Source organism: Pyrgilauda ruficollis, unplaced genomic scaffold, assembly GCF_017590135.1.
Source record: "Pyrgilauda ruficollis isolate IOZ18807 unplaced genomic scaffold, ASM1759013v1 scaffold12, whole genome shotgun sequence".
In the NCBI taxonomy this organism is placed as follows: domain Eukaryota; kingdom Metazoa; phylum Chordata; class Aves; order Passeriformes; family Passeridae; genus Pyrgilauda; species Pyrgilauda ruficollis.
Window position 1 is genome coordinate 2,136,666 of NW_024510321.1, and position 24,449 is coordinate 2,161,114.

General features: G+C 41.9%; 1 protein-coding gene across 5 annotated transcripts in view; it reads left to right on the forward strand.

Moving 5' to 3' along the window:
• Nucleotides 1-24,449, forward strand: part of CTDSPL (CTD small phosphatase like) — an 80,853-nt gene that overhangs the window by 17,750 nt on the left and 38,654 nt on the right. Inside the window, exon 1 of one of the 5 annotated variants that reach the window (XM_041488144.1) lies at nucleotides 10,272-10,736. The exons of the other annotated variants lie outside the window; for them this stretch is intronic. Within the exon in view, the coding sequence (XP_041344078.1) occupies nucleotides 10,709-10,736 (28 nt within the window). The 5' untranslated portion in view covers nucleotides 10,272-10,708. Of the gene's footprint in view, nucleotides 1-10,271; nucleotides 10,737-24,449 lie in introns of those variants that run through there. 5 annotated transcript variants of the gene reach the window in all.

The window sequence follows — 24,449 nt, forward strand, 5'->3', positions numbered from 1 at the left end:
TCTTTACCTCTGAAATTCTCTGCTTTAAAATTCAGCAGTTCTTAATATCCTGCAGCAGTTTTGTGTGGCACTTTGATACATTTTCTGTAGAGCACACAGAATCTGAGTTGTTTTAATTTCAGTAAGTATGAGAATGGCTCTTCCATAGTAGAGTGAATGTGAGGAGGCTTTGGGCAAAAGTGTTCCTGCTCTACAGAAAATTGGTGATTATGGCCTCCTCCAGAAATGAGATGATGATCCATAAACAGCTCAGTGAAGAAGCTTAAATGATGGGTTACTTCTAAATAAATTTATATCTGACAACTTTTTCCATTTTTAATGGTGTTTGTGGGGTTTTTTTCCTAAATGTATAACAGTTTAAAATAGAATTTGAGGTTCTGCTGTAAGGTGTTGTCTGTGGGGGCTTCATGTAGAGAAGGTTGGGTTTTGAGGGAATGGCAGCATAGGAGACCTTGGTGCTTTGGGTTTGGGGTGCATTTTCAACCCTTCTTCCCTTCTGTCTGTTCTTATTTGCTGAAGCTGCCAGTCACATCTTCCTTCTGAGGTTACAGAAAATAACTGTTGAGATTAAGTAGGGAATTATTTTGTGGCATTAATTCTGGAGGCTCTTAGTATTTATTTTCTTTTTTTTTTTTTTTTTTTTTTTTTTTTTTTTGTGGGTAGGATAATTTTCCTCCTGCTTGACTTTCCTAAGACATGTAGGACAGCAATGTTCTAGGTACTGTTTTTCACCTATAAGACCCTGTGGTCTTATTTTACCACAGGACCTGCAGAGGTGAAGTAACTTAGTGCTTCATACAGCCTGCTGTTCTCACAGCCTCAAAAAGAATTTTAATAATTATTATTAGCATTAATCAGAATACCATGAACATTATTTATTCAATGCAGAAGATTGAGAAAAATTAGAGGCTAGATATCCCTGTTGAAAATCTGTACCTCATTTTACAAATCCCTGTGAATTGTCTTCAAAGAAAAAAAAATATATAAAATTCCCTTTGTATCTCCCAATAAAATTCTGACATCTCCTTTTTTTAGCTTCAGCTTTATATTTTGCAGTGCCCTTTGTTTTATTGCTGTAACACCAGCTAGTCCATAAGAAGCCAAGCTCAAACTGCATCATGATGGCAGGTTGCTTATACTCTGTTAATTCTCTCAAATAAAACAATTTGTGTTAATTACTGCTTGGGTTTCTCACATTATTTGTGCAAACAGCTCTGTTACACTCAACGGCACATTTTCTGATTGTTTGTTTGTTTGGGGAGAGTATTAGTGTTTCCCTTCAGTGTTTTGCTTTAAGATTAACATATCATTAAGCTGCATAATAAGACAGTCTTTATTCTCGTGCAGTGAAATGGCAAGGGAAGGCAGGGCATAGTCTTGCAGTTCAGTCAAGAGAAGTGAAAAAAAACCAAACCAACAAACAACCAAAAAAAAAATCTCTGGAAGTGTTTTAGGGGCTCTCTGTTACGAGAGTTAGTGCTATTGTTATTGTTCTATGCACAGAAAACCTCTTTTTAGTGGGATGCTGCACCTCAAATCTTGTCTTCAGTTTGGGGTCCCTTGATACAAGAAAGACTTTGAGGGGCTGGAGTGTGTTCAGAAAAGGGAATGGAGCTGGGAATGGGTCTGGAGCAGCTGGAAAAGGAGGTTTGGTGGGGGGACTTTCTTCTCCTCTATGACTACCTGAAAGGAGGGTGTAGCAAGGTAGGGATCAAGCTGTTCTCCCAGGGATCAAGTGACAGAATCAAAAGAAATTACCTCAGGCTGTACCAGGGAAGGTTGAAATTGGATATTAGGAAAAATTTCTTCACCAAAAGGGTTATCAGGCATTGGAGCAGGCTGCTCAGGGCAGTGGTGGGTTCACCAGCCCTGGAGGGATTTAAAAGGGGTGTAGATGTGGCTCTTGGGGACAGGGTTTAGTGGCTGGGTTGGTGGTTGAACTCCTTGATCTTGGAGGGCTTTTCCAAACTAAATGATTCTGTGCTTCAGTGATTCTGTGATGTGACAGCCTGCTGCAGCCACATCTGTTCCTTCATGAGTTTGGCTCCCTTTATAACCTAAGTTTAAACAGGAGTTGTATTAGGCAGAAGAAAGACAAACTTAAACCACACAACTTTTTTTCTTTATGTTCCGTAGGGCTTTGCCTTCAAAACGTGATTCCACGTGGAACAGATGGTGGTTGTTCCTCTTCTGGCTTTTCTCTTCAGCTCCTTTATTGACTAGTACCAAAAAATGTAGGACACTGGGCTGTCTACTAACAGTGCTCCACTTAAAGTTCAATGAGTGAAAGCATTTGGCAATCCTGTGCTCTGAAGTGTTTCAGAAAAGCTGCTTCAGAAGTTCTTGAAACACGTGGGGTTCTTCTCTCAGCGTGGAGCCTTGTGGTGCAGTCCTGGTAGTTGTCCATCCTTGTCTGCCACTGATAGTTGGTGGCTTTTCATTTCCTAAAGCAAATGGTGTGTTTGGAGTGAGATTCATATTTATTTTTACACCTCTGTTCACAAAAAAACTGAGTTATTAATGTGCACTTATCTTCTTAAAAGGGTTACGCACACACAGCCCTGTTGCTTACAAAAGGGATCATCAGGCTGAAGGTTTCTCAAGTCTGACCTCTTACCATCACCTTCACAAGTACCACTAGTTTTCCTTAGGATTCATCCTTTTCTCCCCACTCTTTTTGACTTCATGACCCACTTGTAGAGACAAATATGCCAAACAGGCTGTTAATTGTTGTGGTTGCTTTAACTGGGGTCTATAATAAGACATCTCATGATGGAAAGGTGGTTGCTTCTGTTGAAAACCTGATAGATGAACATGTCACCAGTGACACAGAACACGACAAATGTGCCTCCAGTCATTTCATTCATCACTAAAAATGTGATTCTCTTCATCTGCTTGGCATGAATATATATGCAGAACAGTTTTGAGCATTCCTGTGTCGAGTGGCAGTGTAGAGTGAGTGTGGTGGTAGAAACATTTTTTGTTACAAGAGCCTCTCTTAAGTTTGGGGACCTCCAATGTCAGCTGTGCTGTGTGGTGACAGTGGTTATTGCTTGAGACATGATGGGAACCCATTGGTGTCCCTCTGAGGTGTCATCATTGGCCTGGAACATTGTTTCTTCTTTATTTTGCACTCCTTGAACTCTCCAGGTGTTAATTTTTTAATGTTACAAACAGTTGAACATACAAAGTAATGTTCAGAAATAGTGTGTTTTAAAAAAAATCAGCGTGGGACAACCACAAAATAATTTTGATCTTTTCTTCTAAGCGTGTTTAATACTGATTAAAGTGTTGGTGACCAGTTTAAAGCCTACCTATAAGGAAATTCATAGGTGTTGTACAGACCTGTGTGTTTTACCAATACCACACTGTTCTCAAAAGTTCATTTAAAAATACTGCAAAATTGCACAAAGGTTGTTTGTGTGTTTTTTTTTTTAATCTTCTCTCAAAGGCATTTAAGTTAAGAATTAATTTTTAAAAATGCTTAAACAAACAAACAAAAAAAGCATTGAAAAAGCTCCCACCAAACAAAAACAGTTGGATTTGGTATGGTGAAGGGGAGCCTTGGTCCCTTTGACAGCTTCCTTAAAAGCAGCAGGGCAGAGCTGGTCCATGTTGAATCAGAGGGGAAATGTACCCTGTCAAGAGGTGCTTTTGTGGGGACCTGAGCTGAATTCCAGATCACTTCTGTGGGCTTCTCTGCCTCTCTGGCAATTCTTAAACTCTGAAAAATACAACCTAGAATTGTCTTGGTAGGAAAGTAAGTTTCATCCCTTAAGAATTAATATGCTTCTCTCAAAAATGACTTGCATATTTCATCTGGACTTGAAGATGTGTTACAGCACTTAGGTTTTTAAATGTCTGAGCTGTGCACTGGTGAGAAAGGATCAGAGTGAGCCACATGCTGTGCTTGGTAAAAGCTGTGGTTGTGAAAGGAAGGGATCAGGAAAATGCAGGGTCTGTCACAGGAGGGGATTTTGGTGGGGACAGTCCTTCACCTGTGGCAGGGACACCTCTGCAGTCACAGCCTCACAGAAGGCTTTGGTTGGAAAGGACCTTGCAGCCCATCCAGTGCCACCCCCTGCAAGGGCAGGGCCAGGGACAACTTCCACAGTCCCGGGCTGCTCCAGGCCCTGTCCAACCTGGCCTTGGACACTTCCAAGGATCCAGGCTAGTCACAGCTTCTCTGGGAACCCAGAGGGCCTGCCTATCCTCCCAGGGAAAAATTCCTTCCTAATATCCCTTTTAATCCTGCCTCTGGCAGTGTAAAGCCATTCCCCCTTGTCTGTCACTCCAGTCCCCTGTCCCCAGTCCCTCTCCAGCTCTCTTGGAGCTCCTTCAGGCCCTGGAAGAGGCTCTGAGGTCTCCCTGGAACCTTCTCTTCTACAGGTGAGCACTCCCAGCTTTCCCAGCCGGGTTCCATCCCTTGGAGCATCTTTCTGCCTCTTCTGGACTCATTCCAGCAGGTCCTTGCCCTTCTTATGCTGTGGCTGGTGTTTAAGCCACATGAGGACTTTGGAGATGCTGGAAGAGACTGTCCATGGTCCGTGTTCAGACTCATGCACGTGCTGAAGGGCACCAAGATGTGCTTGGTGTGGAGAGGAGCAGTGATGAGGATCCAGGGCACATCAGTGACTTCTGCATTTGCTGTTTGAAAGCTACTGCCCTGTGCTGTGGAACATCATAGCAATGTACCCTAATTCTGACCTTGCTCACCTCCAGGATCGTGCTCTTGTTGAGTGCTGAGGCACCCAGCAGCCCTGTGAAGGGTCTCTGTGACACAGTAATTAATATTGAGTTTCATTTAGGGGTTATCAATAAAGGAAGATGGAGATGAAATGTTAGAAATAACAAAACTGACAAATGGTAGCACCAGAAAACTGCAGCAGTGGGCAAGTTTCATTAAAGCTCGTGTGTCCCAGCAGAACAGGTGTAAAATGAGCACTGCTGGTGTCACTACAGTCACATTGGAGTGGAGAGTTTTCCTTGGAAAACCTTTTAAACCTTCACTGTGCCTTCTCTCAAGTACCTGCCCTTAGTGGGTGCCCTGTGGTGGGTGAGAGTTTACATTTTTTCGGGAGCAGGGCAACCTTACAGAAACCGCCACTGCTATGGTAGAATTGTGCCTAAGGGCAAAAAGGCTTCTGCTTTGCTGCAACTTTTTAGATACTCAAGGCACTTAGTATAAGTTTCTACTAAAAGCTAAAAATCTGTATTCTAAATCTGTATTTCTGTTTTACTTTGTGGCTTCATATATCTCAGTTTCTCCAGGGGTTTCAGTTCAATCCCTGTGCCCTGAGGGGCTTGCATTCCAACAGCTGAGTGCTGCAGAGATTCCAACCACAAAAGGTGCTGGTAAAGTGATTTATTTTTGCAGTAGATACTTGGGGAAGGAGTACAGCAGGGAATGATGTCCAGCACATCCTTCTCATATTCCCGCAGGCTTTGATGCAGGAAAGGCAGCTGAGAGAGATCCCAAAAGGCATCACAGGTGAGGAGGCACCACAGGACAGAAGTGGGAGGTGGCTCAGAAAGGGTGGCTGAAATGGGGACATTTACCTGAGGTTCAGAAGGAGAAAGAGCAAAAACATGAAAATCAGTGAGCTGCAGGGTGGCAAACTTCAGTAAGCTCTGAGAAGCTGGAGACATGACTCAGTGCCTTCAGATGCAAACCTGAAAGGAATATTGGATTTAAGATGATGTAGCAGTTTAACAGTTTTTTTTTATTGTGGAGACGGGCACAGGCTGTGCCAGTTCAAGTGAAGCATAGGAAATATAGTAGTTCACTAACTTGATAAGTTTTTCCAGTGCAAGAGGAAGGAAGGAAGCCTGCAAAAAGTCTGCCCTAGTTTCCAACAGGGATGGTTTGAGCAAGAATATTTTTGCTTCCCTGATATTTTTGGATGTTGTTTTTAATTTTTCCTTAATAACTTTTTTATGTTCTCTGTCTTTTGCTTGCCAGAACATGCACCTGTGGAGAAGGCAAAGGATTGGCAAAGTATTGTAGTAATGAAAGGAAGACAAAGGATTTGGTGTGGTGCTTAGCAGGAAAGGGAAGTCACCAACTTCTGACACTGAAATATTGTATTAAATGGGGGGGAGGGAAGCTTGTATCAGTCTTTGGATATGACTTTAATTGGGAGCAGATGGTAAATTAAATCACTGAATGCCTAGTGGCTGGTGTGAAACTGTACAGCTTCAGAACTGTGAGCTGTTACCTTTGACACCTTGGGAGGAGTAAATAAGCTTCTAAAAAAACCCCTAAGAACTAAAATAGTGCTTAGGCTGCCTTATTCATAATTTCCAGTTTCAGTTTTCAGAAAGGAACACAGAAACTTGAGAAATATTGCAAGAAACCAAGGAAGCCCATAACACCCAGCAGATTTTTCTTCTCAAAAATAAACCATGCCAGAGACTGAACTTAATTCTGTAACATGCTAACATGGGGAGGAAAAAGGAGTCGATTGCCACGAGCTGAAAAGAAGCTTTTTAAGAATAAAGAAGAATGTTGGTCTGCATGTAAGCTGCTATAAAATGGGTGCAGAAATCTTTGCTGATTTATCAACAGCTCACAGCCTTTAGAGGGATGTGGCAGCTGGGAGTGTCCAGGTCTGGTCACTCATTGGTGACCTGGCTGGTACAGTGGAGCAGACTGAATCTGCAGGTACTGAAATCTGAGCCATACTGGGTGTTTCCACTAAAAATAGAAAGGGACTGGAGGAACAAAACATAAATCATGTGCTTTTCATATTACTTAATCAGATTATTTCAAGTTTTTGTGGAATAAATCACTGCAAAAACTGAGAGCAAGAAGACAACTGGTAGTGTTGGTAGACCTTAGAAAATCCTGAGGTATTTGTAGTAGTCAGATCTGACACTTAGCAGTAAGAAAAGAAAGAGATATATGTCTGTTTACACATTCCAGTGTGACAGCTGATTTGTAGGAATGGTAAAGCTGTCCTGCTGTACCCTGTTTTGCAAAGACTTCTCCTTCTCTGAGCTGCTGTGTAAAGCTTTGTCCTCTGGATTTGGAGTTGGGAGCTTTCCAAGAAGCTGGGAGAAAGCAGAGTAGAAAATCTGACCTGCAATAAAAGGCTGAACAAACTGAGAATTTCTTCTTTTCGTCCTGTGAAGGGGTAACATGATTTTTATTTATTTATTTACATATCTGCACCTGGTTTCTGTGACTGATGTGACTACAGCATTTCATCAGTGAGTTTGCCAGGAGAAATCACAGTAGTGTGATACTGGCACACAGGTTTTTGTGTAGAAAAGGTGTGTTGGTGTGGTTAACTCTGCACATAGGAAAAGAAGTGACTATACCTGGATCAACTTTCTTCCCACCTCTTGTTTCTATTCCATTGAACCATTGAACACAAAATAAAGTTTGAAAAGAAGTGACTATACCTGGATCAACTTTCTTCCCACCTCTTGTTTCTATTCCATTGTTAACCATTACATCTGTAGTTGAACACAAAATAAAGTGTGAGGATTTAAAAACATCAGGTTCATTCATATCATGGGAAGCACCTTGAATCAGCACTTCAGACAACCTGGAATAAATCACTTCAGCTGGTGCTTTAAGCACGGCCTGTTCTTCCCTCCCTTTTCAGAAAGCACCTTTTCTCTTAGCCATCATATTAAATGCTTTTTGCACAATATCTCCATTTTAAGGAGAGTACTTTAAGGCACCCTTGATTTGTGGTACCCTTTGCACATCCCCTGATGTTTCCACGAGTAGCTGCTGTTCCTCAGCCAACCACGGGCATCAAAGAGGCTTCAGCTCCTTTGGATGAGGCTCTTGATACAACAGTAAACAGCAATTTGCTGCTGTACATCTTAAATGGTGTAAAATTATTTAGTGTAAAGCCTGTAAAAGTTGTGGTGGAGTTGTGCTGATCCCAACTGAAGGAAGGGTGAGTCTGGGATCCAGGCAGTCCTGCCCTTCCAAAGTGCCATGGATGCATTTAAGCAAATTGCAGATGTCTTTATTTGTGGTGTAGGAGTTTTACCCAAACTCAGTAATTGAGGAAGCACCAGAATAATCGGAAAGGATGACAGGAAGGCTTTTTTACTCTATTTTAGGCTATGAGGTTCAGGAAGAAGGAATTGAGGAAGCTGCTGGGAGGGGACACACACACACAAATAACATTACAAAACACCGTTTCAATATATGATGCTTGTTTGGTTTTTTTCCCCCCTTGGAACATACTGGGGTGAGCCTGGCAATGTTGTAATGGCTAAGAGACAGGAGAAGAAGGTTCACCCTTTTAAGCTGAGAAGAAAACTGTTCTGAGGAGGTGATGGTGCAGTCCAGAGGCTGGCATGGAGCAAGCAGGCAGAGAAACTCAGCAGCTTTCAGAGAAAAAGGAGATGAGTTAGAGTTGTAGATGACTCCTTCCTCATTTTACTTCCTTGATCTGATGCTCTGGGTTCCCAGACTGCTGTGGCCAAGCTCAGTCTTCTTTCAACCACATCTTCTCCATCTTCCCCCTCATCTCCCACAAGTGCTGTTGCTGCTGCTTCCCCAACCCCACAGGAGTGAAAGTGCCTGCTGAGTAACACTGAAACCTGTGAATAAAGACCTTGGGACGTTCCAGATTTTCTGGCTGTAGTGGTGTTGCAAAGTTTGTTTGTACCTTTTAGATTTGGATTATCTGTTTTCTGTCTTGATGTGTAACGTTCAGCGTGTTTGTTCAGCTGCAGGAATTTGTTAATCTTTCCTTTAGTTTTCTCCCTGTAAAGAGAAAATAGAAAAAATGAGAAATAATCTCACCGTGGAGAATTTTAGCAAAGATTGGATTGCGGGATTGCGAGAGCTTTCTGTGCCTTTTTTCTCTTTTTTTTCTTTTTTTTTCTTTTTTTTTCTTTTTTTTTCTTTTTTTTTCTTTTTTTTTTTTTTTTTTTTTTTTTCTGGGAGAGTACATTTGTAGTGGTAGCTGGAAGAGCAGAGAACTGAATGTGCAGGATTAAGTTTGAGGCCCCAGCTTCCTGTATAAGGGGAGAGGAGCTCACGAAGCCGAGGCAGCAGCCAAAAGGAAAAGGGTAATGGACAAACATCATCTGTGTGGATCAGGGCACTGCTTGCCAGCTGCTCCTGGGGGGATTTCCTGCTCTGGAACACCAGGGACCTTGGGGACAGTCACTGGCAGTGCAGAGCTGAGCGCAGGAGCTGGCTGAGGGAGCTCCTCGTGGGTTTAACAGCTCAGAAGGCAACAGCAGTAATTTCTGAGAGGTGCAGGAGCTCCTTATGGATTTTGTATTTAAGATTATGGCAGAGAAGGAGGAAAACAGAAGTTTGTGGGAAAAAAAGTAGCACAGGAGATTTACAGGTCTTTAGTGGTAGAGACACAGGTTTGTAGGAGCTTTTTTGTGGATGCTGCAAAACCAAGCAACTTCACAGCGCAGATTCAAAACCTTGCTTGGAATTCACTTCACTTTGAAAGCTGGGTTAGAAATGTGTTTGTGACAGGGTTTACAGCTCACTTCCACAATCTGTGATCTGGGAACAGATCAACAAACTGTGCTTGTAGATAGTTCTTTGCAGAAGAGGCATGAGAAAGTCTCTGATTCCCATGTCTTGCACCTTAAATCTGCTTTTTTTGGGGGAATGTGAAGAGCCTCCTAAAAATCCAACCCAGAGTGAAATCGTTGAATGCCAGTCGCTAATGATAATTTTAAAAATTGTGATCAATTAGGTGAAGAAGAACATTTTGTTTCCTACTGTTTTGCTGTAGTAATGACCGGAGTATCCCAACTCATGTGGAACACGATTCCTTAAAGAGAAATTAGAAGTTATTTTGAAAGGGTGTTGGGGGTGGTGATGGTTGGCTGAAATCTGTAGTTGAAGCCACACACTCAAGCTTGTAACATTTCTTCCAGTCACCTTAATAAAAATAACTCTTTGCCATTTCTTCTCTCCCATTTGACTCATCCTTCCACCAGGCAATACATGGAAATCCTAGAATCATTTAGGCTGGAACAAACCTTTAAAACCATTGAATCCAACCATTAGTCCCGCTCTGTGCTGAGCCTGCCCTGGTGGCCCAGCCCTAAACAGTGAAAGCAAAGTTTCTGCTGCTTAAATTTGTCCTTTGTGCTGCAGATTGCAGCGTGTGTGCTCTTTCTCAGAGGACACCTTGTCCAGTTCCTCAGAGTGTCATGAACTTGCTGCTGGCTTCCTGGAGAAGATGCTTGAAGCCTCCAGGGAGCTGAGCCCCGGCGGTGCCGCCTCCCGACGCAAACGCTTAAAAATACATCTCCCGTAGCAGCACGATTGGACTCCTGCTTTCTGATCCCTGAAACATCTGGGTTCGTGCTCCACAGTGTGTTTATTTTTGTTTATTTTTGTACAAGCCTGAGAAGGGCTGGGAGCCTGAGGCCGTGGCAGAGCCCTCAGCCTGCGGAGTCGGGGCTCGAACAAGTGGCACGGGATCGATGTGGTTGCTGTTCTTAGAAGGACTCTCCTCTTCCTAGAAGTTTTCATCCTTTCACCAGGCACTTGTTTCCCTCCCTCTCCTCCCTTACATCATTCTTGCAGCTGTTTTTTCTTGTGGGGCTGGGTTTAATTAACATCTCCTGTTAGTACTGTGGACTGTAGATACCTCCTTGAAATCAGGATTCTCCTCCGTGTAAAAAAACTGGGTTTTGTGAATGGCTGAAAAAAATCTGTTCCACTTCAGATTGTAACACTGAGTTATGGAACAAAATGTCTTACGCTCCTTATTGTGGATACGGTAAGGGATTATCTTTTTTAATGACAGTTACAAAGCTTTACAGAATTGTTTCAGAATTGGGCTGATAAATGGTGAAATACTTTGTTGCAGCTTAATTATGGAGAACAGGAGCTTATGGTTTACCCTTATTTAAATATGTACATGAATCTTTTCAAAGTAATAGGGCAAATATAATACTGTTTCTGGAGGCTTAAAAAGAAGATTTGTGCTCTAATATTAAATTTTTAATGTATTATTCATGAGGAGAGCCAAGCTGAAAGCTTTTTTTCTTCCCCTCGCTGGAAATAAGCTTGAAGAATACATAATCTGTATAGAAAAAAGAAAAAACCGTAAAGGATTCTAGCTCTTGCTAATATTGGTGTGGTGCATGCAATTTCCAATGCTGGAATTTCCTCAGGGAAACAGAATTTGGTTGAAAATAAGCTGATACAATCATTGAATAATTCATACAACGTTACTGGAATTCAATTCCTAAAATAAGTCAGGGTAATTCCAGTTAGAATGTGCTTTTTAGAATGACGGAGTGGTTGTTTATTGAAGTTGCCTTAAACTTCATGTCTAAGAATTATTGCTTCTGGTTTGGATACAGGGCTGGGCTGCATATTTTTGTTACTTGTGCCACTTCCAAGCTGGCTTTTGCAGATGTGTGTATGTGCACACCACGTATTCCTGCAGATCTGTGTGTACTTTTGGGTTGTTAAGGCAGGAAACGTGTGTGAGCTTTGGAATTTGGAGAAACTATATAGTATTATGTAATATATTGCATCTTTTCAATATGGAATATTTTATACCCGGTACAGACTGATGTTTGTAATTATATTTCCTGCTGTGGTATAACTATAAACAAGAAGTATAAGCCAAGGGACATAATTTTTGGTGTTCTTTTTCCTTTGTACTTTCTCATTCCTAGATCACGCTTGGTTTAGTTGCCTGAGATAACTCCAGTTGCATGTTTAAGCAGCTCTAGAGATATTTTTTTCCATTGCCTTGCTAGAATCTTACACAACAATTAGTTTATTAATAAGAAAAATGTCAGTAATTAGTAATACCCAAACACCACAATTATATCTTATTGAAGGCCTAACTTGAAATGTTACTTAGATGCTGAGACTCATCTAGCAGGATTTCCTAGATATGGTTAATGTCATTTCTAGACAGTGGATAAAGCAGGAATATTTGCTCTGTGTGATAAGGGAATAAAGTTAGGATGTTACAAGCTAAATGTTCCTCTAGAACCTACTATTAAATTATATGAGAACCTCTCAGTTTTTAATATATATTCTGCCCCAAGGTCCTACTCAAAGGCTGTGTGTGTGCCTTACCTAAGAATAAAACTGAAGCAGAAAATGTTCTGCAGTTGGTTTTTACACTGGGTTTAAAAAATATGAACAAGGAACTGTTGCACAGAGACTTGGGAGCTGCTTGTCCAAAAAATGGAAATTTGGAGTGGAGTAGAAAAGTGGATCAAGGTTCTCTTTGGACTTTAACTGGTTTTCATGGATGGGGCTGACCAAATTCCCTGTGCTTTGCAGGACATACATCCTATTAAGAAGTACAGTGCAGTGTTGTCTTTTTGCCACTTGAGCCAGAGTTTAGAAAGCCTCAATTCTGCGTCCCCAGCTGTCATTTGGTACAGTTAATGCCTTCTGGCATTACTTGGAACTGTTGAATTGTCTTTCCTTTTGATGGGAGTGTCCAAAACTTGGGGTTGCAAGAGAAAATACCTGTTTGATACATACTTGGAGCCACATTCCTTCAGTATTTGCTGTGAAACTTTCAGGGTGTAAATTATAAACTGATACAGGTGTACCATAAGCAAAAGAACAGGAGGAATGTCTCAGATTTATAGAAATTGCCATTTTTTTAATGTTAACCCTGAATACAATAATCTTTGGGACTGAAGAGAAAATGCAAGGTAGTGGTGGGAAACTTAAAACCTGTGCCCAGAGAGCAGGTACAAACATCCCAGAGTGTTGCAATCATCTCATGGTATTATCAGGTGGTGCTGGAAGCATGTTTTGACATGTGGCTTGTCACAGGTGTTTGGAAATTGTGCTCATCCTTCATTGGAGGCTGGGCTGAAACAGCTTCCTCAGTGCTTGGGCTCAGCTGTAGGTGTGCACCAGCTGATTAAATAAGGCCTTTGAACAATCTGATTTCTTAAAATGAGAGAGGAAAAAACCCCCAAGTTTTGTGGATAATGTGTTTGCTTAAGTGCTCAGTGGCCAAGGCATCTTCTGCCTGAGAAAACTTTCCACTTTCACCTCTGGGCAAAAGGAGGAAGGAAGAGTGTTCAAAAAAAAAAAAAATCTGCTGTGAAATCCTATCCAGAAGCTTCGCCCTGTTTGCGTAAGCTCTCTCCTTTGGGAATTGTGTTGTGGTCTTTCAGCTGGTACAAAAAATACTTGGAGCAAACAGTCTTCCACTAAATGTTCTGCCATCAGAATTTTCTGTATGGTGGCATTTTTCTTGCAGCACCTCCTGGAGAACTCACAGGATTCCTCAGGAATCCTGGAAGCAGCACCTGAGAGGAGCAGGAAAATGTGCTGAGTGTCCAGAGCTCCCAGGTCAGCCTTGCTGAGGAACTTCACGTTAAGCCCTAGTCCTGTGTTTTGTTTTCCTTATGAACAGTGTTTTCCATTTTGGATGTGCAGATCAGTAGTGTGGAGTGGTCAGGAAATAGTAGCACTGGGCACAGAAGCAGGAGGATTAAATGAAGGGGTTATTTTGCAGCATTTTTAGGATAAGCAAGTTTTGCTGGACTGTTCCTGGTCTTGGCCACCTCCAGTGACTTACAGGAAGGACTGAAGCAGTGATGTGGGGGATGGTGATCTTTCCCTTAACTGTAAATGTTTGCAATATAAACAGCTGAGCTGTTCATCAGGGGTTCCCAGGGGAGAGAAGAAAAACAATATTGGCATTTTTAGGGTGGGTTCTGGTGTAGACAAATGAGATGCATTGTGCCCTACAAGTGCTTATCAGCTTGGCTTTGTGAGCTCTGCTGTGGTCAGCTGGGCCGAGCTGCCTGGAGGGTGAGGGGAAAATTAACAGAAACTACTTGAGAGCTATGATGATGTAGTTAGAACAAGAAAATAAACCAATTTTTTTTCAGTGTCAAGACCCATTACCACCCAGAGACTTCCCCCCACCAGCTGGCTGGGTCTTGGCAGAAGGTTTTGGCAGAGAGTGTCTCAAACACACTGGACCTTACTTTGTTTTTTTTTGTAGGGCTGGAATTCCTTGTGTGTGTGTGGGGACCCGTGGGAGGGGACTCAGGCCTTGATTTCTGCTCATGTGTCACTGGAGTGCAGTTCTTGAGCAGAAAGGAGAATGTCCCTGCAGCACTGCAGGAGTTATGTCAAGAGTACAAATCTGGATGTTTGTTAGATTTTGATCTGGGAAAATCCTGTTGGGTCATGGATTTCACAGAATCCCAGAACGGTTTGGGTTGGAAGGGACATTAAAGATCATCCAGTTCCACCTCCCATGCCATGCAGGACACCTTGCCCTAGACCAGGCTGCTCCAGGCCCCTTCCAACACTTCCAGGGCCTTGGGCACTTCCAGAGATGGGGCATTCACTGCTTCCTTTGGCAAGTATCTCCCTTGTCATGTTTTTCTATGTCACCAGGAGAAATAAGATCTAAGACAGGCCCTAATGAAGCCAATAATGCAGCTATTTGTCCTCGTTCTGGTTATGTAGGAGCAGGAGAGGTGCCAGATATTTATCTTGCTTTGCAGCAGGCGTGCCAGAGCATACAGAGCTTTCCTGCTGCAGCTCTGTAGAGCTTTGGGAGGGCAATTGAAATGCAGAATCTGTTTAGATTTGAGTAATCCATTGAATGTGCTGGGGCTGGGCAGAAGGAGCCAAGTGGGCTCTGCCCAAACTGATAGTGCTCAACCAGTAGGCAGAAAAAAGCCTTTCAAATTGCTTGTGCCGTGGTATGGTACGGAACATAATACTTACTGTAGGTGCCAAAAGGGATTTTTAAAGCTATCAGGATAAACAACACACCCAGCTGTGCAGGTGTGACTGTCTTAGGCACTGCTTTTCTCAGTGCAGCTTTGCTGCACGCAGCTGGGGGGTCCTGGAGGGTTTTCAGTTAGAAATTGTTGGTTTTGTACCCCTGTTTCCCTCAGTCTGAGTTACAGCCCACGTGGCAGGGGGTGGTTGTGTGAACACCTGTGTGTGGGGTCAGTGCAGCCACCTGAACTGCAGAGGGGCACGGGCTGGGGTGGTGAGAGCAGCATGGAGAGCTGGAAGTAGCTGAAGAGGAGCAATGCTGGTGGCAGTGCTGGCTGGGGTGCCTCGACTTGGACCTTGTTACCTGCTGGGAGAGGAGGAGCAGCAAGAACTCAGCGTGGCTCTCTGAGTGCATGGGTATTTCTGTAAGTATAGACTTCATGTGATCCAGCATTTATGGGCCCTCATGCCTGGGGTTTCCCATCTGAGCTAAGTGCAGGAAATGTGCTGGATTCGTCTTCTTCTCGGGGCTCCTGCCTGAGCTCATCGGCCCTGAGCCAGAGTGGGACCTTTGAGAAGCCCTTATCTGCTTCTCTGTCCTGAGCCAAATTGGGACCTCTGCTGCTGAGTGCTGGTGGTAAGGCAAGGCTCCTGCCTCCCTAGGAGATGAAATGTGCTTCCTTCACCTCTGAGAACAGCAGGGCTGGAAGATTTCTCACCCCATCCCTGGAAGTGTCCAAGGCCAGGCTGGACAGGGCTTGGAGCAGCCTGGCATAGTGGAAGGTGTCCCTGCACATGGCAGGGGGTGGAACCAGCTGATCTTTCAGGTCCCTTCCAGCCCAAACCATGCAGTGCTGCTGTGATCTGTTTAATGTAAATGGTGGAAATCTGGGTCTTCCATGCCAAGAAAGAAAAGGATGCAAAGCAGTGGGGATAGTATTGCATCATTATGTACTAAATACACAGCTCACCCTTGCCTCTGCATCAGTGCTGGAGGAGAGCAGCAGGGGTTTTGCCAGATTGGGCAGAGACCAGCTGATCTGTAGTGTTCTGCATAAACAGCTTGGGCAGGAATGTAGGTTAACAGAGGCTGCTTGGACAAGATGCAGAATTAGAACAATTTCTCTTGCCTCATGCCTGGATTCTCTCTTAAAATTAGCACAAAGGCACATGCTGCAGAAGTAAGCTGGGGAAGAGTTTCTGCCTTGTTAATAGGGTCAGGTGTAAGTTTTTTACCTCCTTTTAGTCTGCCTTTGGTAAGATCAATATGTGGTCTTTGTTTGGGGATAACAGGAGTGGGGTTTGTAGAATGAATCAACATAGTTACAATTATAATAATTTTTGCTCTAGTAAGCATCGAAAAATCACTGTACTGCTTTTGTTGGGGTTTTTTTCCTCAAATATAATTAAGGAAACAGTTTATTTTTAAAGTTTCTAAATTTGTAGCCCTAAAGACACTGGTTATTTAATATCCTCAGTTACACAGCACTCAGTTATTCATACTTTCTCATGCCTCCTCTGTGAAATAGCAAGTGGGCTGCTCTCAGTGCTACAGGATGGTCAGGAGTTGAAGCATGGCCATTAAATCTTGTGCATTCCTTTAGTACAAAGTTTAGGATATTTCAAATAGGTCAGAAGAGAGGCAGTTAAACGTGTCTGCAGCTGTTCCAACCTGCAGCTGAATTGTCAGTGTGGTGGAGGCATCTGAGTGCTTGTTTAAGACACCAGAATGCTTTTTAAAAAATCCCCTCCTTGTAAAACTTTTTTTATAAAAATATTTTTTCTTACAGCTGGATTTCTCAACAGGCAGTGAACTGTGGCTTTGTTCTAGAAAGGAATTGCTGGAAGTTCATCAAGTTTCACTGCTTTTATTTTTTGTCAAAACTGTAGTCACTTTATCATACAGAGCTTTCAGTTTCCTGTATCTTTTGTTTCATTCTTAATCTAGTTTTAGCTTTCTAAATATCATATTTCCAGGTGGGAATGTGCTGCTTTTAATGGTCTGGGAATGCTGAATGGATAAAATACTCATGACTCCAAAGTACAAGGTCAGAAGAGCTAGGGTTGAATATTTTCCAGCTTATTTCTTGGGATCAGTTGAAAACACAGTTAATATTAAAAAAAAAAAAAAAAAAAAAAAAAAAGAAAATAAAAAAGAAAAAGAGTTTGAAAAGTGAAGGAGAGATGCAGCACCAGGGCAATGTGAGATATTTTAGCAAATTATTAATGAGACTTTGCAGTGTGCTTCTGTGGGGGATTTTTCCTTACTTCTTTACTTAGTGTATAACAATAGATGCTCTGTTACAGCTTCAATTTTTTGTCAGAGATACCTGGCAGAGCTGCTGTTCTGCAGGTGACACTTCAATTGAACTGAAAACCCACAGTGGTTGATATTGTAATTACTTTAGATCTAAAATAGTTACAGAAGATGTGTAGGTTTTACTGAAAACGTAAATTGATCAAAATCCTTTCCAGCTTAACTGGTGAGGGTGGATTCAACAGCTTGAAGAAGAAGGCAGCAAATAAAATTACATTTTTCTCTCTGTAATAGGCATTTATATTACATGTCTATAAATATTGTAATTATCTTTAAAAAAGAATTTATGAAGAGTAATCCAAGATAGGGTAAAACCTGCTTCATGAACGCTAAAGCTGGAGAAGAAATTACCTTGGCAACAATTTCTTCAAGTGAGATTCTGTCCCAGCAGATACACTCCAGTGTAACCCAGACCTCTTATTGAGAAATCCCTGCAACAAATAAGTTTATAATCAAAACCTGATGTTTTTATTTTGCTCCCAGAAGGGCTGGATTCCAGTAACCTGCTAAGTAATACTTGCTGTATGATGCCTGTAAATTGATTTTAAGAGCATTTTTAGTTGTTAGAAACAGCTGTTACTTTCCGATTCTATTAATGACTGAAGCACTGAAGATAATACAGTGATTCAGAGAAAGTTTCCTCTTCCAAGGGAGTGGGATTCCTCTTTATTCCTTTGTATCTGGGTTTCATAATACAGAGAAATTTGAGGAGGGGCATGGAGGAATAGGAAAAACAGTAATGACACCAAATAAATCTACATCTCTGTTTAAGTCTGTGTCTTTTTGAAGCTAAGCCACCTCTATTTTTCTTCCAAAGAAACAAGGTAAATATTTCATATATGGTCACACATTGTTCCCTGCTCCATTAAGAATCTTTTCCAGAACTTACATGATATAAGTGGCTTTGGTTCTGTAGAACTTGTCACCAGAAGCAGCATCGTTTCAGATGTGTATTTTCTCACAGGGTGAATGTTTTGTGAGACCTGCACTCAATATCCACAAAATACCAGTGGGTTGAGAGAAATAAATGGGGTTTAGAAAGAGAAGTCAAAGGGACTGCAGAAAAGATGTCCCAGTTTTGATTTTTTCCTATTAGGGATGTGTCTTTTGGGGAGCAAGCTTTGGATGAGTGAATTTCACTGTCAGGAATTAGACTTGTAGCCTGGCCCGAAAATATCCCCAGGGAGGGAATGAAAAATTCATAAGGCAGAATGGAGAAACAAAACCCTTCTTTGCAGAGGAGCACCCTTTAACATATTTTTGCAAGATGAATTTGTTAGAGAAGAGCTGTTCCTAGGAAAGAGAGGAGAAAGCTTGCAAAAATAGACTAATGCTTTGGATTTGATGTCTTGCTGAAGTATTTGCTGCAAAAAGTACCATATAGAATGTTGCTGTCTCTATGGGAACATCTTTGGGTTATATTTAGGAAAATTAAATTAAACTTATTCTCCTCAGATGAGCAAGGTTTTGATAAGGCTTTGGTTATAGGTGTAATGGTATTTTTTGGGGGAGAGAGTAGAGGAATTTCTTCGACCTTTGTGTTTGGTGAACCACTTGTCTTACACTTTTCAAGTCAAATAAAAGAACTAAAACTGTCACTTAAATTTGAGTCAACCTGCGTGTGGCAAGAGGCAGGAAGAAGCTCTGCTTAATTTCACAACCCCAGGCTCTGAATTTGGTCACTGGGGGGAAAGAAAACCCTATTAAAATCCATATAAAGACCAGTTTATTAAACTGACTCAATCTGATCAGGAAACAAGCTGATTATAGGTACCGTGTTCTGCAATATTCTTCAGGTTTGGATCTCTCTTAAAAAATCAATGATTGGGTAAAAGCTGTGTGGGAAGCACAGAAAAAGAGGTTTTTGGAGCTCTTCAATAACTTCACACTAATTTCATGGCATAAGTTCTTCAAGAAAATGTGGCCTGGGGCTGCAGAGGCTCTGTGTGTGTCCATCCTTCTGTCTGTTCATACCCGGTGCAATAAGAAAATACTCTCCCAAACAAGCTCATGAAAAACTTGTTTATCCCTCTTTCTTCTATCAGCATTGGTTCCAAGACTTTTTAAAATATGATGATGATGATGGTGATGATGATGCCAGCTGTGAGTTAAGTTAATGTGTGGGGCAGCAGTTACTGCCTGGGCTGTGTTACGGCTCCAGGTGCCGCCGGTTCCTCGCCTGTTCCTGCTTTTCCCTTGAGTTTGAGCTGCTGGGGATGGAGCAAATTGTTCTTCCCTGCCTTTCCCAGCGTGTCCCACGTCAGCAGAGGCTGGAGCAGAGCGGATGCTGGACATATTTCTGCTCTATAAACACGTGCTTGTTTACATTCACTTCCCCGCGTTCCCACTTGGATCCTCTCCCCATGCCAGAGGGGATCAGCCCTGACTGACAAACGCCAAGATCCGGCCATTTTGACCCCATGTGCTGCTCCTGTTCCTGTTTGTTTGTTTCTCCTTTGTCTTCCTTCCCAAGTATTTAACAAATCATTATTAAATATTTTCCAGAATTTTTTTTCAAACAGGCCAACCTTGGAGTGATTCGAAATTGAGTTGAGATTTGCAAACATCTGATCTGGTTGCTGTGTGTGGTTGATGGTGGAAAACAAACTTAAGTGCTGAATAAAATAGAAATAAAACAATCCTTTTTATTGTAAGCTGCTACTGATATTTGGCAAACCCTCCTCAAGAGAAAACCTCTGCCGTGGGTGCAGCAGCTCAGGGAACCACAGCAGTGCAGATTTTGCAGCTTTAAACTGCCAGGTCTTTGCTGATCCAGCTCCACCAAAGCGTGACGTTACACCAACATTGCAAATACATCAAATTCTTTTTATCAGCAGAAAAGGCTGGGTTGGATTCACAGGCCACATCTGCTTGTGAACTTTGTGCAGTGTATTTTTTTTCTCTCTCTCTCTTTTACTAGAAGAAAGGTTTGTTTGTTGGCGGCTGCCCGGGGCGGGACAGGAATGTAATGCATGCACAGACTGCGCAGTATTTCCTGTTCAACTGCCGCTCCAAACCTCGGCGCTGGGAAAATATCCAGCTCCAGCAGCTCCAACCTTGCTCAAACAGCAGAGAAACAGCACAGAGGCTGAAATGTTTTGTTTTTTAGAAAAATACCATTTTTAAAGGGAACCATCATGGTGTGCCGGTGCTGTAAATGTATCAGTGTGTGGCTGTTGCTCTGTAATATTTATAAATTATTGGGCTGAGACAAAACACTTGAAGTGCTGCAGGGACAGGAAAATGGCTCCATAATGCCCCTGCAGAAAGTTCTGTTTATTTTGTATCATAATACATCGCCATAGCATTGCTTGCATAGTTCAGTTAGCTTGGTTTACCACCCAGTTACAAACCATGGCAATCTTGTGGCACTGCAGCTACTTTCTCATTATTTGCTGTGTTTTACTTGGCCCTTAAACTGGTTTAAGGCATCACTTTTACACTACATGAATTTTGTTCCAGGAGTGAAAGATTTCAAGGCAAAAAGCTTGGAGTTGAATCGCTTCTGCCAGCTAGCACTGAACTCCTGTGCTGCAAACCTGGCCTTGAGTGTAGTGTGAAATGACTGTAGTGTAGTGTCAGATGAGTGCATTGTTTCTTTCAATTTTTTATCTTTTTTTTTTTTTTTTTTTTCTTAAGCGGTTCTGGTCCTTTATACGTGTTTCAGACTATCAGCTGATGGAAGGGTGATTGTGGGGTGTGACCACTTACTTATTTTATTTAATCATTTACTTCTTTAAGCATATGTATATTTTGAGCATGTGTGTTCACAGGCTGCTCTGGAAACTATGAAATGCTATCACGCTTCTCAAAGCAAATACTAGGAAAAGATTTTACTGTGAACTCTGTATGTGTGCATTTAAAATTGTTGTATATCCTTGTAGCAACTTTTTCAATGTGCTCAGTAGTTTTTCAGCCCGTTTGGAAAGGAGGTGTGCACAGGTAATCCTTGAAGAATGGGGCACGTCCCTCCTGGCTGCTCCAGGGAGAGCAAGGCTGGATGGGCACGTTCAGCTCCTCTTCAAGAACTGTCCAGGTATTTATACCAAAGGCAAAGGTACAGCAGCTCCCTGGCTCCTCTTGCTGGGGGAGTTACTGGAGTGAGCATCTCCTAACTCCTCCTTTGTATCCTCATCCATCTTCTGATCCCAGTGGCTGTTTCAGTGGCAAGCAATACAGGCACAAGAATGAAAGTGCTGCTTGTTAATTAGTTCCTCCTGGATTACAGGAGCCCGACTTTTCAGTCCTTTGGAGATGCAGATCTGCATGTGCTGCTTCTCAGAATTGGAAGTGGTCTCGGTGTAGCCCTGTCAGCTTGTCAGGCACTGGAGCAGGGGAGAGGGCGGCCAAAATCTGCTCTGTTTAATTTGAGTTTGAAGGTATTTTGCTCAGAACATGGTTCAGCAGGTTAATTGGGTTCTTAAAGCAGTATTTAACTTTTGAGCTTTGCTCTGAAATGTGGATATCCCTGAAGCCATGGATCTGCCTTTGGTTTTAGGGCTGAATAAATGCCAGAGGTGGGCTCTGACAGATTAATTTATTTTTACATGATCTTGCCTAGTAGCAACTCTCCTCACTTGTGGAATACTGCAAAAGATGTTTAAATCATGGCTTATATGAGAAGCTGACACATCTATGAAAGTTATACCATCATATATATGTGTCCAGCCAAACCACAGTGTGAAGTCTGAAGTGTAGCAACAGTTTTAAAAGGTTTTGGAATTTGCCTTGAGATCCATCAGCTTCTTGTGCTGTTTTGTGCCTTTTCATGGTTTCTTATCCCTCTTTGTCATTTAAGAGGCTTCTGTGTGCAGTTGGTGTTTTTAGCATTTACTGGCTACATTTTGTGAAGCATCACAGCCCTTACAGAGATAGCAGTGCTGAGTTCTCAGTTGTGTCTTTTAAAAGTGACTTTAGAATTTCACTACCTTTGATCCTTAAAATATGAGCATCCAATAACCAACAGCAGATATTTAATCTACCCAGATTTGAGGGCTGTAATAAATAATGTATGTAGGGTGAAATAAGGGGGGTTTTTTAGCTTTAAGCTGCTGCAACAGAAACATTTCCAAAGCTTTGTTTGGTTAGGTAGAGTTCTTTTTTCTTCATACAGCTTTAGCTGAATAGATGGATGAATTAACATCCATCCTGATGATTTTTGTCCTAGGTATTTTGTGAAATTGTATTTTAGAGGACTTTGGGAGGGATGGAAGTGAAACTGTAGTTTCTGATATCCACTGGATAGCTTCTGTTAGAGTAAGTAGATAGAAGGATAGGTTATAGGAAAAGCAGTTCTTGTGTAGCTATTTCATCCTAGCTTATGAGATGCAACTCATAAGCTTGTTTTCCAAAGCATCGTGGAATCACTTACTAAGAGTAATGTTCAGTTTTTTCCTAAAATTCCCCTAGTAGTTCCTCAATCATGTTGACTTTTTTTTTTTTTTTTTTCCAATCCAAGGGCACTGACCTAAAGAAATTCTCTCAAAAAGAAAAATAAGTTATTTGATTATTTTTCCTTCCTGTCCCCACCTGCCTTATGTATTCAAGTTTTTTTCTTTGCCCATCAACTCCATCCAGAGCAATCTACTAATGGAAGGCCTGGGAAACAGGTTGGTGGAGAGGGAGAGTCAAATGTTTTGGAAAGATTTTTATTTCAGTAAACTAATCTGGGATCTCTCCCTTCAAAGTAATAATTTCAGTGGAAAACCCAAAACCTTACTTCTACTTAATTGTGCTGCTGGGGGGAGAAAGGTTGCCAGTTTCAGTTGAAATTAATGTAGTTCTGGAGTATCACATGTTGAATTTAAACAGAGCAATTTGCTTGGGCTTTACATGCTTGAAGGTTAAACCAGTTGTGGGTGGTTATTTCAGGTATGTGACAGTGCTTTTATTGCTGTGTTTGCTGCAAAGTTTACAGAGGAGATGAAACCTTTCAATGATAAACTGCAAATGGCATTTTAAAACCAAAGTTATGAGAGCATCACATGCAGATTTGGCACCAGGTGTTGTAAAACAATTTCTGTCCTGGTCACATCACAGAGGAGGAGCTATGTCAGCAAGTTGGTGATTTTCTACTTAACTCTTTCTATCTTGAGGCATGTGGGATATAAAATTTCTTTTTTTTGAGAAGATCAGGTACAGCCTCTTAAGTAGTTGGAGAAATTAGGCATTTCTAATTGTGTATAGATTTTAAAACTGCTTCCTTTGAAGAAAGGCTTTGTTTAATACCACTTAATTCTGACTTGCCTCTTCCCGTCCTGTGTTATAAACAAATTCATGGTGAGAGCTCACCATACCCAGATGTTCATTTTATTGCATTTAGTGAGTTCATCTGTAAGCAGAGAAGTCTCCTCATTACCCGGTTTATATTATTGGGAAGAACTGGATATTGCATTCATTTAATTAGGACAAATTCAGCAGTAATTAGCTCACTCCTGACTGCAGAGGGGTGGGCTTGGAGCCTTCCAGTCATCCGAGGTGGCTTCTTGCAGCAGCGAGGGCTTTGTGATGCTGTGGCCGTTCACAAGAATCTGCTTTTGTAATTTCACACCACCACAGCAAAATCTGATTGGGGAAGCCCTCAACTAAACTTATTTAGAGTACAGTGCATGAGAGGAAAATCTTCTTGGCTGTGTAACTTGTGCTGCTGCTGGAAGTGTCCTGGTGGCAGAGCAGCACAGCCCTTCTGCCTCCTCTTTCCTGTGTGTGAAAGGAGCTTGGAGAAGATGCTGTAGATTACTTCCATTAGCACCTCTTGTATTAATTTCTGTTCTAACATTTGAGTTATTATACCTGTGTGTGTTAATACTTGGGGTTTGTTATGGCCTTTGTCTCCCTGTTCTCTTGGAAACCACCCAGTGTGGCTCCATACCTCTCATTTAAGGTTATGTGATTGTAGTAATGTATTTTAAAATTTTCTTTATCTTTCCTTGGGCTCCTCCCCAGCCTTTGCAGTGCTGTGGGTTTGTTAAGACTTGCTAGAAGACTTCCTAGAGCACAGTTCTGGAACTGTCTTTGGATCCCAAATGATTCAGGGATTAACATGCCCTCAAACTGTGGGTGGCACAGGGGTCCTGGGCAGTGAGGCTTCTCCTTAGAAATGGCATCTGGAAATTACAGGTGAGAGCCTGAATTGGGGACAGAGTTACTTCCCTTCTAGATACTAAGAACTGTGCTCCTGTTTCTCACTCTGGCTGCAAATAATGTTTTACAAATTCAGGTCATTTGACCAAATTTTTCACTGAAGGCTCTTGCAGACCCCCAGGAGTGAAGCAGTGCACTCTGCTCTTCAGCATGGCCTTAAGCCACATGGAAAAATAAATAAAGTGATCAGAGTTAGTGAGGGAAAAGGTTATGTATTTGTTGGTGCATATAAATATATGTGTGTGTTTATGTGTGCATCTGTGTGTAGATTTAAAATTTAACTGTGAAAAG